The sequence below is a fragment of the Antedon mediterranea genome, chromosome 11 (genome assembly GCF_964355755.1).
Source record: "Antedon mediterranea chromosome 11, ecAntMedi1.1, whole genome shotgun sequence".
Lineage (NCBI taxonomy): Eukaryota > Metazoa > Echinodermata > Crinoidea > Comatulida > Antedonidae > Antedon > Antedon mediterranea.
The window spans coordinates 18,440,747-18,461,403 of NC_092680.1; the positions used below are offsets into that span (position 1 = coordinate 18,440,747).

Here is a 20,657-nt window from a genome sequence, read left to right on the forward strand (position 1 = left end):
TATGGTAGTGATATGACATCATCATGTCTATTATATGGGTACATCACAAAGTTCGATAGTGTAGACAGAGCTTTAACATGACATAACATAGAGAGAGTGGCCAAATGAAATAAAAACAGTATTAAAACACAAACAAACCTACCGAATCCGATAAGGTAAAGAAAATCAAACTAACCAGAATGGGCTTAATAGATTAATGAATTTAGGGCAATTGACCTAGTATATATTTCTCAACATTTTGGAAGCGCTGACCAGTAGGCCTAACTCTAGATCAGCTTGGAATCAAGGATAATGCCTTAATGCAAATCAGGTTGCAGAAGGCAATTTGTTTTAAAATGCAGTAACTGAATTTAGCTAGGTTATGTCAACCTCTCAACTTAGTTCAGTCCATGTAGACATAAGTTTTTGATTTTGAAGGATTATTATTAGTCTTTGGTGTTATGCAGTGAAGAGACTGGAAATACAAGACATGTTATTGGTCCACTTGAAATGGAAATTCATTTTGCTTGGCATATTTAAGACAAATGAAATATGAAATAGTTGATGACATTCTATACACATTTTGTTTTTCTTTTTCTCTGTATGCTTCTCTCTCATCCATATCAGATGGAAGATTCTTGTAAAGAAGTGAGTGAACCTTTTTATTTTATCAGTTTTAAAACGCGTTTAGTAGATGTATTTGTCCTTGCCACACACATCCAATAGTATATCATTATACCTATACCATTGGTATAATCGAGTTAAGTTTGTCTTTGTGTATTTCAATATGAAATAAAAATGTGTAATACAAATATCTGTGTCAGTATGTTAGGGTTAGGTGTCAGAGTTAGAATGCATTTACTAGTATTATAGAATAAGAATAATAATAATACCACATTTATATAGCGCCCTTTTCATGAGTAATCATGCTCAAAGGCGCTTTACAAGCATTATTACCCCAGTAATTTTTGGGATCAAACACGTATGGAAACATACTCCCATAATGCAGCCGGTAAGCAGCGCAAAGTTGTGTCTAGATCTAACTGGGTACCCATTTATACACCTGGGTGGAGAGAGGCAACGTAAGTAAAGTATCTTGCCTAAGGATACAAGCAATGCGGCAGGAGTTAGAACGGATCGATCATTGGTCTAAATAACTAAATAACTGTTATATTTAGAGTACCTCAATCTTCAGTAATTTGCACTGTATAACAAGATTTGTAATGCAATATTGACATGTTTTGTATTGTATGCTTCATTTACTAGATTGAAGAAAAGTATAACCAACTTAATAATACCATGTCAATGCTTACCTCAGAGAAGAATGACCTCAATCAACAGTTACAAAATGCTGTTAAAGGTAATGCTAATATGGTTGTCAACCCATTGCACCATTGTCAGTGTTGTACTAGCCTGGCTAAAACTCTATCTACACTATCAAACTTTATGTTGACTAAAAATGTGCCAATACATGAACATGATAATGTCATGTCACTACCTTATTTGGGTATATCACACTTTTTTTGTCAAACTTGTTTGATAGTGTAGACAGAGCTTTATAATTATGGTTGTCAACCCATTGCACCATTGTCGGTGTTGTACCAGCCTGGCTTACGGTGCAAAGAATAAATCCCAAGCTCATTACTTTAATGGTTTAGAATTTATAAAGGGCAGCAGACAAAAATTCATCATACTAAATACTGAATGTGATTGATGGAGAACCAAATAAAATTTAAATCTAAAGCTCGGTCTACACTATCAAACTATTTTGACAAAAAGGTGTGATGTGCCCAAATATGGTAGTGATATGTTTAAATATGGTAGTGATGTTACATCTTCATGTCCATATATGGGCACATCCCATTTTTTGTATTGCTTTAGAGCTTTACTATTTTTTTTTCAGAACAAGAAACAATTCGTAATGAGACATCTACCTCTGAATCAATGTTTGAACAAATTAAGAAGCAGTTAGAGCAGGAGAGACTCCTCAAGACACAGGTAGGATTTGTAAATTGGTTGTGGTAGAGGTTAATGGTATATCTAAACCAGTGTTCCCTGAAGCTTTTTATATCGGTAAAACACAAGGTTTGACAACCCCTTGAGAATGATATTATGTTCTCGAGAAATATATTTCCCTTAGCTAGTGCTTCTGGAAATATATATTCCCTCAAACAAAATATCATTTCCTCAGGGATGTCAAATCTTATATTTAACTTCTAAGCAGTCTAATATCTGTTTAATATTTTGTCAATAGGATCTATAATGTACAATATTGTCTTCGTATTGCTAATATTACTTTCCATTTCTATAGTGCCATTCCAACGATCATTGCTCATGGCGATATTATGGCTATGAATTACGGTTGCACTTAACCGCTTTGCCACTCACTTCTCAATCAATGCTTCACCGTCTTATTTCCATAATTTTAAAATTTTTGTTCGTTTTATTTTCTGAAGGCTGTTAGCAAATTAGCTGAAGTGATGAACCGAAAAGATCCAAGTAAGAAATCCAACAAAGTGAACGCAACAGATCTCAGGAAAAAGGAGAAAGAATGCCGCAAACTTCAGCAAGAATTGAATCAAGAGAAAGACAAATATGGCAAAATGGTTACTAAATACATGAAGGAGATATCCGAATTGCAAGGGGTATGTTGACTCTGCTCTGTCTACACTATCAAACTAGTTTGACAAAAAACGTGTGATGTGCCCAAATGTGGTAGTGATATTCTCAAATATGGTAGTAATATGACATCATCCATATATGAACGCATCACATTTTTTTCACATAAAGTTTGATAGTGTAAACAGAGCTTTAGCCCACATGTAGCATTTTGATTGTAAATATGGTTTTGAAACCCTAGATTGTTTCAAATTTTTGGTTGGTCATGCTTTAATTCCGAGCAATGTAAAACATGTAAAATATGGAAATTCATAACATTCTATTGCAGGCATTGAATGAAGAACTACAGAAACGTACATCACTGGATATGGAAGTAGCCAGTAAAGAGAGTGAAATGGAGGTACTAGAGAACAAGCTTCAAATGCTCAAGTTTGACTCAACCAGCCTAAACAGTGTTAATGATCTTGAGTCTGAAGGTAAGGCTTATGAACACTTCGAAAGAATATATTGACAATGTATTTCACTTTTAAATGAGAATTAGGAGGTAGGTTTATGTTGACCTGGAATTAAAAAGCAAATCAACTCAACTCAACTGAGTTGCTTTTGAGCAACTGAACTTAAATATCCACAAAGTCAGAGTTCTTATGGTGATTGCAACTGGTCATGGCTACCCATACTGCAAACAGGACGCGTTACAAAGTATTCAGTTACATTTAGGTTCTTTTAGTTCTAGAAAATTAGAACATTTTGCGTAAATGTGCGAAGTTGCGTTCAGTTGCTTATGTCGACTCGGTTTAGTTCTGTGTTAACCTACTTTAGTTGCTGGTAGTTTATTGTCTACCATATTTTTTATTAAGCCCTTTCTACACTATCAAACTTTATGTGAAAAAATGATGATGATGTCGTATCACTACCATATTTAGGCATATCACTACCATATTTGGGCACATCACACATGTAGACACCCCTTTACTGTTTCAATATTCTGTTTCAGACTCAAACCAAAACTGAATGTTAAGTTTTATTAAATTTTCTTGTGTTTCCTTTTTTGTTAGATTCAAGATTAGAAGGTTGGCTCGAAATACCAAACAAAGGAAACATAAAGAAACATGGTTGGTTGAAGAAATATGTAGTTGTGAGTACAAAGAACATGCTGTTTTACAACAATGAAGATGACAAGGGAGCCAACAATCCATCACTGGTGCTGGATCTTGAGTATGTTATTGTTTTAATTTTACTTAATAGAACGCAGCACAGCGACGTATCAAGTGCTGTTTTGCGTGTTTACAAGTGGGAACCGACGACGCAACAGTGCTGCAAACATCGCTACGGGAAATAAAATCAGTTTGATTTTAACTGACGACGCAAAGCAAAAGAAAACACAGCTTGTAGAACCAGATAAAAGTCTACGTCAATTTATGTTGACGTGCACGAAGGGGGGGGGGGGGGGGCACAATTATTGGAAGGGCATTTTCTTGCTTTGTGTAGCTCATGTTCTAGTGGGAACCATCGCTTAATTGTGGAAATTTGGATCTCCGTATCTAATTCTAGTTAATTTCTTTCTACTGGCTAGTAGTCTGGGCAGTAAGGAATAGTTGCGGCAACAAGTATTTTTCTTTGTCCTCATATTACCTAGAAATAAAGATTGCTTTTGGGCTAATGAGATTAAAAGACAATTATACTACTTGGTGTTTAAATGGGAGTAGATTTGACTTTCATGCATGCCGGGGATTTTTTAGGATAAATATTTTTAGATAAGTTTTTAGATAAATTGTTTGTAAAATTGTGATTATATTATCATATGGCAAGAATCAAGATCTAGATTAAAGGTTTGAACAGGGAAGCACTTTTTGCATATGAAGAATCACACACCCCTAACGTTATATCAACATATATTTAAGTTAGCACTTTTTGCTCAATTGAATTGCCTTTGTACTATTAGCATGCATATTTAAAACAATGCTTTTCAACTAATTTGTATTGTTTTCTATAGTTGATCTATAATACCCGGCCTGGCCCGCCTAGCCTAGCCTAGCCTTTGTATGATTTTATCAAACATTGGTTCTTATTATATAAAAGACAGAAGGTCTAACATTGTAATTGCTTTCCCAACAGTAAATTGTACCATGTCCGTGCTGTGACACATGGGGATGTGATCCGAGCAGATGTTAAAGATGTCCCTCGCATCTTCCAGGTTTTATATGCCGGTGAGGGAGAAAGTAGAAAAGAAGATGGCCAGTCCATTGTAGCAGTGAGAACGGTAAGAATAATGTGTTTGTTTCAATCATTATAATTAGTATTGAGTTTTATAGTTCTTCTCTCTTTATCATCATTTCTGTCTTGTTATGGTTCTTCAATGCAAACAACAACACCTCTATGATCTCTTATCATTTTAAGATTGTTTTAATTGAATTACAATTTTGATTATAATTTTTAATATAATTCAATTCATCAGTCCAATTTTTTTTTAACTCCTAAAAACACACATTTTTTCCAAAAAGTAATGTTCACCAGATCGGTTTTTGTAAAGAGCTTTTATAGTTTTAAAGGCACTATGAAACTGAAATATAATGTTAATGCTAATTATAAATGCCTGTAGAAAAACAAGCGTTGCTTGGAGCTTGTGAGGTGACTCCAATGAATATTGGGAAGGTCATACCCAACACATGAGACTTTATAGTAGATTCTTACTACCACCACATATATCAGATCAGTTGATTAGTTGATTTACAAATTAAACTCATAAAAATGTTTTTTTTCTTTATAGGACAAAACGAATATCATTGAGTTTAAGAACCACGAGTTCATCATTGTTTCTTTTCATATGCCAACAAGTTGTGAATCCTGTAACAAACCTCTAAGTGCCATTGTCAGACCTCCTGTTGCATTGGAATGCAGGTGTAAGTACAGTGTATCAACCAAATTAGAATACAGGTGGAAGTTTATAAAATCCTATAGAATACAGTTGGACATATTTTAAACAAATTAGAACTCATAAGTTATATTAAAATGTAATAAACACTAAAATCTCATTAAATCCTGGTTTAAGTATATCAATTTCATTAGAATACAGGTGCAAGTTTTTAAAATCTCATTGACCACATGTTAAAGAATATTAATGTCATTAGAATACAGGTGCAACTTTATAAAATCTCATTGACCAAATGTTAAAGTATATCAATGTCATTAGAATACAGGTGCAACTTTATAAAATCTCATTAACCACATCTTAAAGTATACCAATGTCATTAGAATACTGGTGTATTTTTTGTAAAATGTTATGTTATAAATAAATGACATTTTATCATGTATTTTTCTGTTTTATGATAATGAGATTAAAATACCTTTCTCTTCTCAGTATGTAATATGAAAATTCACAAGGAACATCATGATAGAGGAGAAGAAGTTATTGCACCGTGTAAAGGTAAATCTACATAGTATGGATAGCATAGTCAAGCTGATCCACTTGTGTTTGAGCTGTATACATACAGGAGACTAGGCAGCAGCAAAAATGTGTTTGATTGCCAAGATAGAAAATGTCAGCTAGCGGCCAATATTTTTATGTTACTTCTATAGTATAGATGAAAGGGCTTTTTTAAAAATTAATAATATCAATCTCTGGATAAATTATTTCTTTAAACTTCATTCAAGCAATAATTTTGGTTATTGCGTTTGCTATGCAGCCTAATGGCCTGTGTTTGCAAAAGAACTGGTGTTTTCACGCGACTACAATCAAACATTGAGATTTCAAAATTAGGTGTGAACACCGTATGTTCTCACATTATTTTAAAAAGGGTTTTGTTTCTTGTTGTAGTTGCACATGATATAAACACGGCCAGAAACCTGATAGTGCTAGCAGCCAACAAAGAACAACAACAGTTGTGGATTAAAAGGTTAAGCCGTAAAATACCCTCCAGAGTAAAGACATTACCATACAACTCTCCTAGGTAAGCATTACTTTACACTCTTTTTGTATTATAGTTAATGTTGTTTTACTGTTGTTATTAACAGTGTATTGTGTATACACAAATTAATAAAAATATTTGTAAAATAGGGTAAGCCCACAGCGCAAAACGGATATTATTTATCAACAACAAAAAATGGGCTTGTTTATTTTTTAAACTTCCCATGATACGTTTTAATATAGAAATATACAATTTCAATCATCCCCATAACACCATATTAGGAAGATTTCGATTAGTTAAAAACAAATTATTTTAATTATTAATTAAAAGTCATTTTAATTCATTTCTTAAGCTGTGTCTATACTATCAAACTAGTTTTACCCACAAAAAGTTTGATATGCCCATATATGGTAATGATATGACATCATCATGTCCATATATGGGCACATCACATTTTTTTGTCACATAAAGTTTAATAGTGTAGACAGGGCTTTAGATGCAGAGAAGTTTAGATGTGCTTCCTCATTATATTCCTTGACATAGTTTTAGTGGTTTTTAGGTCGAGGCCACACATCAATGCATAGATCAATGCATAGGTCCTAGCCATAAATCAAAAGCTCCCTAAAGCTCTGTCTACATTATCAAACTTTCTGTGACAAAAAAATGGAATGTGGCCATATGGACATGATGATGTCATATCAGTACCATAGTAACACACACACTTTTTGTCAAACTAGTTTAATAGTGTAGACAGAGCTTAATAATTAACTGTGATAAAGACATTCCTCTGTCCTCTACATTCAGTATATATTATAGTGTTGTCTTTAATGTTTGTGTTTTCACTACATATCATCTTTAAAGCAACCTAGTGCTTATTCTTACTAGTAAAGTACAAACACTCAAGATAACTACAGCAGCTGCCTACAGTGTGTTCAGCTTATACTACTAATATTATTCATCTTTTGTCTCTCACAGATTGTCTACTTGTCTTTTGTAAAAATGTGTAAGACATCTTTGTACATATTTATATCATAATTTAATGTAAACTCATTTCACCTGCACATTTTTTTTATACAGTATATATGAAATGTGTATATCCTAAATTTGTATATATTGATAATGATTTTAAAGACTCCACTATATTAAAGATGTATTGTCCCCCAAAAACATGAAAAATGAAGATTAATTATGTGACATTAAAATGGCATATTAAAAAAATAAAATTTAAACATTTTTTTTCAGGGGAAAATACATCTATAACCATTTTCGTTGGCCTAGAGTAGTAAACTCTTGTAAAAACTAAAAGCTCACCCAAATAAATAAATTCAAATTATTATTATATTAATTTAAAATTACAATGCTCTTTATTTTCCTTGATTACAATTAACCATGCTAGTTGGATATCATACAAATTAAGCTAACTATTTTCGTTACAACAAGCTAATCGTAGAAGTTTTTATTTATTTGTATAGAAAACATTTGTGTGCAAATTAATATTGTTTATTTATTTTTCAGTTATTTTCTTAACAAACATTTGTATTTCTACTACATTTTCACCTTCTAGATGCAGTAGATATTTATAAAATTATAATTTTATTCATTTCTCATTTTTATTACTGAATTATATTAACTTTTTTTTAAATAAATTCTATATATTGTTATACTATACCTTGAAATAACATTTTAACTCTTCTTTTGTATGCAGTATTTAAAGAAAATTAAGTTAACTCATAAAATAATTCAATAACTTTAGGTTAATTGTTTTTCTCATTTTTTTTTCCATTGATAAATCTTTTTCACTTTCGTTCTTTTACTTTAAATCTGTTGTTCTTCTATTATCATACTTTCTTTTGCTTTTTATTTAATACCTGTACTATTTTTCTCTTTTCTTTTTCCTCTTCTTTCACTTAATTCAAAAGGTATCCGCCTGGAAAATAAATGTGCTTATCATGATACGTAAGTTTATTGGTTTTCGTTTTTATATTCAGGTTGCTTTTATTGTTACACATTTGTCACACTACTGGCTATTTGTTAGTGATAATATTGTCACACATAATATAACTATTGAGTATTCACACATGAAATTATGATGTCATAGTAATCTCATTTTGATGATTTCATTTGCATTGTAGTCTCATGATGTCACGCCTACTTTTGTGATGTTATGTGTAGGTCTCATGATGCCACACATACTTTTGTGATGTCATTTGTATTGTAGTCTCATGATGTCAGACATACTTGTGATGTCATTTGTAATGTAGTCTCATGAAGTTATACACTCCTGTGATGTCATGTGTAGGTCTCATGATGTCACACACATTTTTGTGATGTCATTTGTATTGTAGTCTCATGATGTCACACCTACTTTTGTGATGTCATTTGTAATGTAGTCTCATGAAGTTATACAGTTCTATGATGTCCTGTGTAGGTCTCATGAAGTCACACCTACTTTTGTGATGTTATGTGAAGGTCTCATGATGCCACACATACTTTTGTGATGTCATTTGTAATTGTAGTCTCATGATGTCAGACATACGTGTGATGTCATTTGTAATGTAGTCTCGTGAAGTTATACACTCCTGTGATGTCATGTGTAGGTCTCATGATGTCACACATACTTTTGTGATGTCATTTGTATTGTAGTCTCATGATGTCAGACATACGTGTGATGTCATTTGTAATGTAGTCTCATGAAGTTATACAGTTCTATGATGTCATGTGTAGGTCTCATGATGCCACACATACTTTTGTGATGTCATTTTTAAATGTAGTCTCATGATGTCAGACATACGTGTGATGTCATTTGTATTGTAGTCTCATGAAGTTATACACTCCTGTGATGTCATGTGTAGGTCTCATGATGTCACACACATTTTTGTGATGTCATTTGTATTGTAGTCTCATGATGCCACACATACTTTTGTGATGTCATTTGTAATGTAGTCTCATGAAGTTATACAGTTCTATGATGTGTAGGTCTCATGAAGTCACGCCTACTTTTGTGATGTTATGTGAAGGTCTCATGATGCCACACATACTTTTGTGATGTCATTTGTATTGTAGTCTCATGATGTCAGACATATGTGTGATGTCATTTGTAATGTAGTCTCATGAAGTTATACAGTTCTATGATGTCATGTGTAGGTCTCATGATGTCACACTAATTTTGTGATGTCATTTGTATTGTAGTCTCATGATGTCACGCCTACTTTTGTGATGTTATGTGTAGGTCTCACGATGTCACACACATTTTTGTGATGTCATTTGTATTGTAGTCTCATAATGTCACGCCTACTTTTGTGATGTCATTTGTAATGTAGTCTCGTGAAGTTATACACTCCTGTGATGTCATGTGTAGGTCTCATGATGCCACACATACTTTTGTGATGTCATTTGTATTGTAGTCTCATGATGTCAGACATACTTGTGATGTCATTTGTAATGTAGTCTCATGAAGTTATACAGTTCTATGATGTCATGTGTAGGTCTCATGATGTCACGCCTACTTTTGTGATGTCATGTGTAGGTCTCATAATGCCACACATACTTTTGTGATTCCATTTGTATTGTAGTCTTGTGAAGTCACATACTCTTGTGAACTTTTCTCTCTTAGATAATAGGTTGTTTTCATTACACCATTGAACATAACGCCATTAAACACCAGTGTTATATCCAATATTGAAAATCTTACTAGTATTACATGCATGCGGTTTTAACATTTTTCAATGGTACTTAAGACCTACACATTACATTCATGTAGCAGCACCAGTCACATCAGTGTCTGTTATCAGTCAATACACTACTACCTAGTTTCTTATTGGATTATATTTCTATTCTGTATTGTTTATGCTTTATGCTACGTCAGTGATTTTACATGTTACTTTTTACTTGTTACTTTGTGGTTTGTGGTGGTTACATATTTTGGATTCATGGGTTTTTGGCTTTAGAATGCATGTACATTTGGAGGGTTTTTTGCATGGTGTGGTTTGGCTTAGCTTTGAAATATTAAAAAAAAAAGTTTTTTATAGTTAGTGTAAATTAGTACCCTGGTGTTATACATAAAATGTAAAATCACTATTGAAACCAATTGCTGCTGTTCCTGTTAAGCCTTCTCATCGTCATTGCTAAAATAATAATAGGTTATTTAGAAAAAGTTCAATAAAATAAGTCATGTCTGAGAAATATTGGTTTGGAGAAATTATACTAGTATTGAGTAATATAGCATGTTGTTAGGGAATTGGACTAGAGAGAAAACTTAATTCTTGTCAGGGCCATCTTGCCTGTCAATGTTAACGATACTTTGCACTCTTTCTTTTTTGGTGTGACTTTAATCACTGACCACAAAAAAGGGCTGTGTGTACAAAAAAAGCATAGTGACTTCTCAGTATGCTGCTGAACTTGCATGGTGTGAGTGTTTGCCGTGGACCTGAGCACTAAAAACGCTTTTCTTTAAATATTTAAATGAGAATGATGATATCTTACTGACTTTTAATTGTTTTTTTTTGCAATTTAATAATTATTTATTTTGTTTACAGATTACACTATTATTATTATTATCTTTCCTTCAATTAATAATAATGATTATATTTATATGTATATACCGTACTTGTATGTATTTATTTTACTATATTTTTCTGCTTAACTTTTTTCATTTTTGTATTTTTGGCTACCAAGCCAAGCAAATTCAAATACTTAAATATACTATAGTCAACTTTCTCAAAATTTGAAAAATGTGAAAACCGGAAGATTTTGGAAAAGAATTTCTGTACGTTTTAAAGTTTCAAATTCAGTTATCCAAATTTTTATAAGCTGCTATTATGGACTGATGAGAGAGGTCCATAATATTTCTGATGACCCTTAGAAATTGAAAGTATAACATGTTGTCCACCAGTGCGTAGAGAAATTGTTCAAATGTACTATATTAATTCATTTATTAGTAGTAGTAGTAGTAGTAGTATTAGAAATCATTTATTTTCTATTAAGAATGTAATTTCGAAATAACTATAGTTAGTCATATATTCTATCATACCATGTATTGTATTATTCAAAATTTAAATAATCAATTATACATTAATAATTTATTAGTATCATTATTAGTAACAAGCTTATTAAAAGCCTGATTGCAAATTAGCAAGTTAAAACGAGCAAAAAAGATTCATTTATTAAAGCTAATATTTAAAATAAATGTAAATAAGTTTGCATGTATTTTAAAGCTCAACATTCTTCAGTCCAGTTATCTCATAATTTCAACCTCGAAGAACAAGCAGTTCTGATCTTAAGATTTAGCACAATTCTGGTAGAATCTCTTTTTTAAAAAGAATTTCACACAATGCTAATTTTGATTTGACACTTTCTGGAAAACAAGGAGCGTTATTATCAAAGTGGATGCTTTTTTTATTGTAAATTGTAAATTTTAAACCCAGAATTATTTTCTAGAATGATGATTATTATTATAATAAATATGTGAATGACATTTTTCTCTAGGCCTCGAGCTGCCACTCACTCGATGAGAACAACAACAGCATCCAAAATCTTGATTCAATCTTCTCCCTCATTCAAGAGATAACTGCAAACCACCAAGACCTAGCATTATTGATGAAGAAAACTGCTTTTTTATCTGCACAAAATACTACTTAAAAGAAGATTTCCTTTAATTAATCTGAATATTTATCATATTATCATATTTGTGTTCTATTTGAAAATTATATGTACAGTATAAAACAACCTCATGTTTTCTTTTTTTAGAGAAACGATATGTTTTAAAATAAACATTATTTTGTATGATTTATAAATATTTGTAAAATAATGTAGAATATAGAAGGGTTGCATGATCCAATATATTACATAGAGATGTTATATTATCTCTATGTATATAGTTGTAGTGTTGTTATTAAACTTACTCGTATATTTCCACAGGAAAAAATATATTTTCAGTTTATCATTCTTATTACTGGATATTCTGATTATTACTAAGTAGAACAATTCAATTCATCACAACTTGCAAAGTACAAGGAATGGAATTGTATTAAATGGTTTTATGATTTAAATTTATTCTTGTTTACATTCAAAAACAGGACTCTGTATGCGTCTATGCGACTTCCGAAAACAACTCGATTGATTCCAGCAACACAGTCTTTCAGAAAGTAAATATATTCTAATAAAATGGCTTGAAAAATTGACTTGTTAAAACTAGTACAAACTGGTTTGAACTAGTTAAACAAATAAATACATGTATACTAGTTTAAACCAGATAAAACTGGTTTTAACTGGCTAAACTAGATGGCACAATCTACATTACTGTATACTCATTAGAGTTACTGTCACCTTACATTGTAGATGTTCACTGCACAATCTTATACCTAGCAACAAAATGGTTTAAAACATTTGGTGGACTAATTTTTAAATTAATACAACAGGTTATTTTTCTTGCCATAAATGATCATGTACGCTTAAAGAAATGTTATTCGCATGAAAAAAAATGATTGTTTACCCTGCATCTTATGAATAACATCATTCCAAAACATTCGCTTAACTTGTGGATTCAACTATCAGGAATGAAAATATAAACAAAAATATGAATGTTTCTTTAATGCATGTTTATAGCTGTTTATTCTCCTTACTGCATAGGTGAATGAGTCAGATTGAACTGAACGACATAACATAGCATAATACTGCATATGTTTTCAGGTCAACAACAATGTTACATTCCATTACACTGTTATGTTTCAAACAACAGTGTAAAAATCTCATAATTGTTTACTGTACAATATCACTATGTTTGTTTGTTCACTTAAAAAGCACATAGACCTGAGCTTGATGTGACATGCACAGCATCATATTCTTTCTCATAAAACAAAATTTTGTTCTTATTTTCTGGGGGGAAAAAACAAAAATTATTATTTATATGATTCTATCACTCTTGTTTGTTGATGAAATAATTATATTAATTGAAAATCTCATTCATATTTTATTAAAATAAATTTATCCAAACTATTAATAAATATTTGTCTTATAATACCTTCAACTCAACATTGTTTACACTGTACAAAATAGCCTTAATAATATAATTTTAAAAATATATATACACATAAATAAGTAATTTCATTTTTAGTCGGTCTATATCTATTTTGACGATTTCTAAAAACAATTGGAAGAATTCCTGAATTATGCAAATAGGAAAATGTTCAGATTTGATTATATTTTTTTATTAGAATTTTAAAACAAAACAATTATGTGTTCTTTTTGCTTCCTGCCACAAAATATATTTCTGTTTTGCAACAACTCAGTATTCTGTTTCTTCCTGCATCATTATACTCTTTATCTAAAATGTGTTGATGTTCCTTTTCTTTTTTGTAATACTAATTCCTCCAAGGTAATACAAATCTACACCATGGATATTATTTGTTTCAACACCGGAACTAAACCTCAAAGCTTTTTTAAGTGGAATTTAGCCTAAACCTTATTTTCGTTTCACCATGGATGTAATACTTAATTTGATATAAACACAATTGAAACAAAATTAATATAAAAACGATTTGGACTATGATGTTTATATTATGAACTCATCAAGGAAATTTCACTTTCTGTTGTCAGTGAAAATCTTTCAAGCTTGTGATCTGAGTGTTATACTATGGCCTGTCCATGATATCACTATCTGCACAGTACCTTGTCTGTCGATTAACACCTATATTCTAATTATTTATAATGTAAAACCCCTATTAAGAGGACACCCTCAGGAACCAACAGAGTGTCACCTGAAGAGGGTTGGCTGCAGTGGTCCCCTTAATAGGGTTTCCTCTGAATTGCGGTGTCTTCTTTGATTTCCTTATATCATTCATTCATAATGTTGTTCTTTCATTCTGCTTCTTTTCTGCCATGTTTCAATTCATTTTCGCTTACTAAACGAATCATGCAAAAACAGTGAAATGTTATGGAATGTATTTGCAAGGTGTAATGTCTGCTATAGGAAAATCAGGACGGTACTGGGTATGGTCAGCTGTTCTCAAAATTAGGCCTACACATAGAAAGAAAGTGATGAATTAATATTCCCATGGATGAAATATATATATATTTTCTCCATCATATTCCTAATAGGAAAAACATTTTGGCATACATGGCGTGCCATAACTTTAACTGAAATTGCTGTAAATTTGAGAGACTTGTGGTGAACAGTACCTTTGAGACCCTTTTCACAGGTTAAAATATTTGTTGACTTTTAGCATTTGACCATATCCAGTACCGTTTTAATTTTTTTTATCATTCAGTATATTTTTGTATTGTCTTGAAATGTTTACAAAAATCAAATAGTTATAAATTTGTGTTGATTTTAAATATTCTATAAAACTATGACTGTAGTTATTTATGTTCAAATGGCGCCTTATTGTATGAATTTCTGACTTAATTTAATTGAAATAGTCTGTATGCACCTTGCTTTTGTATGTTTTAATGATGTTATAATATTATGTATAGATATTTATTTCACATTTAATGATTACATCTCTATAATATTATCTATAATTTAACCGTATATCATGTGAAGAATAAGTATATATCTTTTTTTTGTGATATATTTAATTAATTCTTGAGCATATTCTAATAACAAAATGTCCACAAAAATGTTTTTTAATAACAATGCTTTTAGTTTGGTAACTATCTCAAAACAAGCAGTATACAGTTTCTTTTATTTTTATAACATCAAAGAAAACTGTTATTTGTCAATTGTTGAGCAATTTCTAATCGGACTCAAAGTATGGTAGTACGCCGGCTATGTTTAAATGATAATTATAGACAAACATACATGTTAAATTTAGCAAAAATTATACCCTTCAGCAACAAACAGCATGCTGCAACTTTGTTTGTATTAAATAATAACTGTGAACAGAACAATGATTTCATTGGTTGCTACTGGACACAATGCCACAACATGAGTAATTGTACAAGTGACAGTTTGGATAATCTATCACATGTGATTGGTCAAATATCTTGTGTTGTGTCCTAGTTAGAACCAAGCTGATGTACTTACAATTATGTTATTCAAGTTGAGAAAATGTTGTGACCTCATTTGCATAATTCGTAGCTGTATTGAAAACTCATGGATTTCAAAGTTTAGACATGCATGTTTACATTCAGAATCTTGTTAGATGATCTTGTTAGATATACTCTTGTTAGATAATCTTGTTAGATATACTCTTGTTAGATAATTTTGTTAGATATACTCTTGTTAGATAATCTTGTTAGATATACTCTATAGGTGAAAGCTTTAAGTTAATGCAATTCCATTCCAGTTAGACCTAAACATAGGTTATCATTCCATTGATAAATAGAAATTCTGTAATAATGTTGTAAATTAAATACTTTATATAATGTATCTGATAGCAATACACAGTGGTTGCAGGACTGATCACATCTTCTATGTTCGTCAAAGTAAAGTAAAAGTGTACTAATTCCTGGTTGAATCATCCACAAACTGGTTTGTCATACCTTCCCCTATCATCGCAATAATTTCATTATATAATCTGAAATACATTGCTGGTCTATGATAATTCAGTTGAGTGTTGTTATGTCGTCAGTGACGTCAACGGGTAGCTGGCTCATTTGGGTTACAGCGATATATTTTGCTTAAGCTGCCCCTGCCCAACATTTTTCATTTGTGTATGTTACATTATATGTATGGTTTTGACATGTTGGTAATTAAACAAAACATAGCGATATTTTCATAATCGTTTGATGGACGTTTTTGTACACATTCATTAAGGTAGTGTTTGTGGTCTCACTGACAATATCATAAGCTGGAATATGAAAGAAAGAGTTAAATGTCTTTTAAATACGAAAAATGTATTTTGTAGGCGTTATCGCCAAATATATCACTATTTTCTCAATATTGTATTTACTTTGTGATTTCTATGATATTATATGCCATTTGTAACAAAGAAATGTATTTAAGTTACTAATTTTGTATTTATTGGATCAGAAATCATATTAGATATTGTACTTGAGTGTGTGTGTGAGTGAGCAAGAGCTCAATGTACAGTAACATTCACACTCTAATATATATATATATATAAACTTTGTAGATAGCTTATTACAAATATTTAATTTAGTGTTCAAATCAATTTGTATTAAACAAAATGTTTAATTTATAAACTCGTTTTATGCAATTAACTTTCCTTATTATAATTTGTAAAATAAATATATAAAAGCCTTGTTTAGAGATTAGAATTGCTGCACCAGACGTCAATTAGTAAGGGTACATATTAGACTTAATTTCCAGATGTCTTCCAATTCATTCTGATATGGAATACATTCAATTGTCCATTGTTTTATCCCACCACCATTTTGAAATAAATTTTTTCACCGAAAAATATCTAATTTTTTTTAATATTTAAAAAAATAATTGGGTCATAATGGGTGCTTCTAAGTACATAGCGTTGGATTTAGTTTAGTGTTTTTTTAGTTGTTAATTTCATAGTTTGATTTTTCACATTTATTTACTATGGAGTTGCAACAAAACTGAACACAAATTTTTGAAGTCGTTTGAAGTTATTTAGTCCCACGTTTTTACAGCATTTAGATGAGTAATATTAAGTAATGGAAGTTTGTTTTCTAATATTACTTCTGTAAATAATATAGGCCTTGCTCGGATATATTTGTATTGTATGTATTTCTACTCTTATATAAAATTTAACAGAATGTATCAATCAAGATAAATTTGTTTTCCCTTAACAGTTAATACTTAAGTTCCTAATAAAGTATTAATTTAAAGGTTTTAATTAGGCTTAACAAAACTGTATGTGATATATGATTAAATGTAAACATCTTCTAAGTTTACAAGTGTCATTAAGAAACATAATTTGTTTATAATAGCCAGCCCAGTCTACACTTCAAACTTTGTTTTCAAACTCGAGCAAGCTCTAAGCATGGAGTAACTCCAAGTTTGCAAACACACATTTGAGTAAAGTTTAGATTCTTTGCCAGGCAATACAAAGCCTGGTCTACACTGGAAAACTTGACAGAACTTTGGTTTGCAACAATTGAAGAAGTATTTGGTGCCTGTTTACACTAGTTATTGGGAGACTATCTTACCATCAGGTCATTACAAAGACTATTTTCATTTGTTGTGTTGACAAATTAGTTTGTGAAGAACATACTTTTGCAACCTCTCCAGATTTGTTGAAAACAAAGTTCTTTTCCAACTCTGAGTTTTCCAACCATAAGTTTGCTAGTGTAGTATACATTTTCATTCACTGTGTTTCCAGATTTCGAATCATACAAAAATAACATCAAACCTATTACATAACTCTTCTTTCTTTCAGTAGTTATTCTCTGCTTTTGTATTATACATTTCAAACATTTAGTTTTAATTTATAAACAGTATTGTTAATTGATAAATCTGAAAACCTTTTTTTTTTTTTTGCTTTTTATTACTTGGTTTTCAGGTAGGCCTACATTGTTTGACCTGTTAGGCTAATGCTTTCAACTCTAGAATTGTATTTTGTATTTTTAAAAAGATTTGTACAAAGTTGAGATCACTAACAAATGCTATTGATAACTGTTACAAGGTCAGAATTGCCATTTTTTACATCGAACTTGAAGAAAGTAAAGGATATTCGTGTGGAAATAGAAATAAAATGTTTATCGTTTTATTTCTTGTTTGTGATTTTTTAACAGTTTTTTTTTCTTCAATTTTGTTAATATTCGTAGCAATGAATCAGAGGCAAATATAGTCTCGTGCTCTTTTTTTAAACGTTTTAATATCACTTTATTTTTCCCAGACTAATCAATATATAAATTAATTGTAGAAGAAGGCTGGAATAATAAAAACATTGGTAGTGCTACGTAAAAAATAGTAACTAGAGATGGGGAAAGTTCACCTTACACCATACTTCGTCAAACAACAAGCTGTTGTGACAGGCGTAGAATTGATGAGACCTAATCGTCATTAATTTATTGTACCATAAGTTGATGTCGGTGTTGGAGTTCTACTTCCGTGTAATTCATGCTCCTCCGGTGATTCATCGCCTAATCCTATAGACCAGATATAATCATATTTAAAGAACGCCCATAAATGAATTGCGGATAAAGTTGTACCAGCGATACAAATAAAACTCAACCCAACTATTAAAGTTATATCTAGAGACAGTCTGAGACGATAGAATTTTTCTTCAAGATCCTCGTATTCCCGCGCTGACATCGTTCCGGGATCCATTTGATGTTCTCGCGGCACAATTGAAGCTATTATCGTGAGCACCATCCCAATTACAAAACACGTGCAAGAAATTGTAATTCCTTTATTGAATACTTGTTGTATTCTTTCAATCGGGTCTTTTTCAATTGTATGACTATCGAATCGTTCAAGTCGCTGATGAGATGACGTCATTTTAATTATGTTATTGTTGGTACGCAGAATATGTTATTCCTTGCTACGTAGAAAATAAAATACATGTGCGTTTGTAACTTGCCGCCGGAAGTTTCATATGATATGGTAGAATATACCAATAGAAGCTGCAGAGTTTTAATGCGGTGAAATATATAGGTCACATGGACCTCATTTTCTCTTGCTTTAAAATGACAGTGATTTCCATGATAACAATGTATACAGTATGATCTGGAATACAAAATGATTGTTGTGTTAGCTAGTAGAAGTAGGCCTAAAGTACTTTATAATAAATACAAGATTAAACGAATACATTCTTACAAAAGACAAAAGACATATGATTGTGTTAAAGAGTGGAAAGAAAAAGACAATTATATTTAGTTTGTGTTTATGGAAAATAATAAAAGTTACATCTGACGCGTCCGTTGTATTAAATTATTCTTAAAAGTTCTATGTTTGTTTAAGAGAGACGCAAGCACATTGATATGAGACAATATACATTTGGTGTATTTGTTTTGTGGGCATTCTATTAGTGTTTATTCATTTTAAATGGAAATACAAACAATGAAGTTGAAAAACCAAGTACCTCTTACAACAAATAGGACCTGTATTTGTGGGAAGCCAAACAAACTGAAATTTTACAATTCTTATTCTTATAATTATTCTCAATCTTTGTGGTATGGATTTAGGTCATATTGGCCCCGGTTGTTGGCCTTAGACATTATTCCGATATTAATTTACATACAGAACAATTTCTACCTGTGATATAATACAAGTAGTTAATTACTTAGTATGTTTTAAGCCTTTTGGGTCTATCATGCAGAGGCAGTCCGGGCTCTTCTTATAATGACCAGTGATGAGTACCAGTAGTATACCGTAAAGTGGTGCTATACTGTTGTGGCTTTGAAAGAAAAGGGGTGGTGTTTTTTTTCGTGCATATAGTTTATACCACGCCAGAAAGAGAATTCATACAGTAGTTAGTAGACTCCCTACTCCTAATGCTATAAACGCCTTGTATATACAATAACTAACTGAACATATTGTTGTATTTCAAATCGACGTGTATACATGTGGTTGAGGCGGAATTAAGGGACATCCCTTAATACAGACCGTAGACAGTAATAAGTGAGGTACTTGTGGCTTTACCCTCTAATAATTTGTATATGTTATTGATGTGGCTTATAATTGAAAGTTCACTTACCTGAAATCAGTCGTCTCCGCTCTTCTTATGCCTAAAATCAAGGTAATATGAAGTTATCGTAACACTATGGTTGTAGGCCTACCATGATAATGTTGGTTTATCGAAAAATCGATTAGTAACAGCTGGCACGATAAAACAACGGACACTGTTACGGTTGATTGCCATGTAGGTTAGATATAAATCGATAGAGTATTGCAAACGTGTCAATGTGATTTATATGACCAGTTTGTTTGATGCATCTACAGTACAGCAGGGCCTACAACAGATTCAGAACTTATGTTAAACTTTGTCATTTAATCTTCAAGTGCGAGTGTACCTCGCCTATCCAGCCACATGTATTGCAGGAGAATCAATCGAATAAAACATTTATTGTTTGAATACATAATAATGGGTATAAGAAAGTTATATTCTGCTTTATTTTTCCTTTTTTTCACGGACGGCAAAAAAAAAACAGACCATAAGAACTAAATCTTCATTTACAGTGGTATATTGAGTTTAGTTTGAATTATTTTTACAGGCCTCCTATTAAGAAAAAAATCAACTTTATCACTTTAAAATTTAAGTAAAAACCTATAGCCTA

General features: G+C 31.4%; 1 protein-coding gene across 5 annotated transcripts in view; it reads left to right on the plus strand.

Annotated features, from left to right (window-relative positions):
* LOC140062977 (rho-associated protein kinase 2-like) overlaps window positions 1-18,145 on the plus strand; it is a 53,561-nt gene extending 35,416 nt beyond the window's left edge. For 2 of the 5 annotated variants that reach the window (XM_072109391.1, XM_072109392.1), the window contains exons 26-36: window positions 607-627; window positions 1,246-1,339; window positions 1,883-1,977; window positions 2,436-2,624; window positions 2,927-3,074; window positions 3,654-3,813; window positions 4,714-4,858; window positions 5,366-5,498; window positions 5,957-6,022; window positions 6,413-6,545; window positions 11,988-12,121. In XM_072109391.1, coding sequence (XP_071965492.1) covers window positions 607-627; window positions 1,246-1,339; window positions 1,883-1,977; window positions 2,436-2,624; window positions 2,927-3,074; window positions 3,654-3,813; window positions 4,714-4,858; window positions 5,366-5,498; window positions 5,957-6,022; window positions 6,413-6,545; window positions 11,988-12,069 — 1,266 coding nt within the window. In that variant the 3' untranslated portion in view covers window positions 12,070-12,121. Of the gene's footprint in view, window positions 1-606; window positions 628-1,245; window positions 1,340-1,882; window positions 1,978-2,435; window positions 2,625-2,926; window positions 3,075-3,653; window positions 3,814-4,713; window positions 4,859-5,365; window positions 5,499-5,956; window positions 6,023-6,412; window positions 6,546-7,478; window positions 7,507-8,422; window positions 8,460-11,987; window positions 12,122-12,577 lie in introns of those variants that run through there. The other 3 variants (XM_072109394.1, XM_072109395.1, XM_072109393.1) reach the window with 3 other exon arrangements.
* Window positions 18,146-20,657: the final 2,512 nt, after the last annotated feature.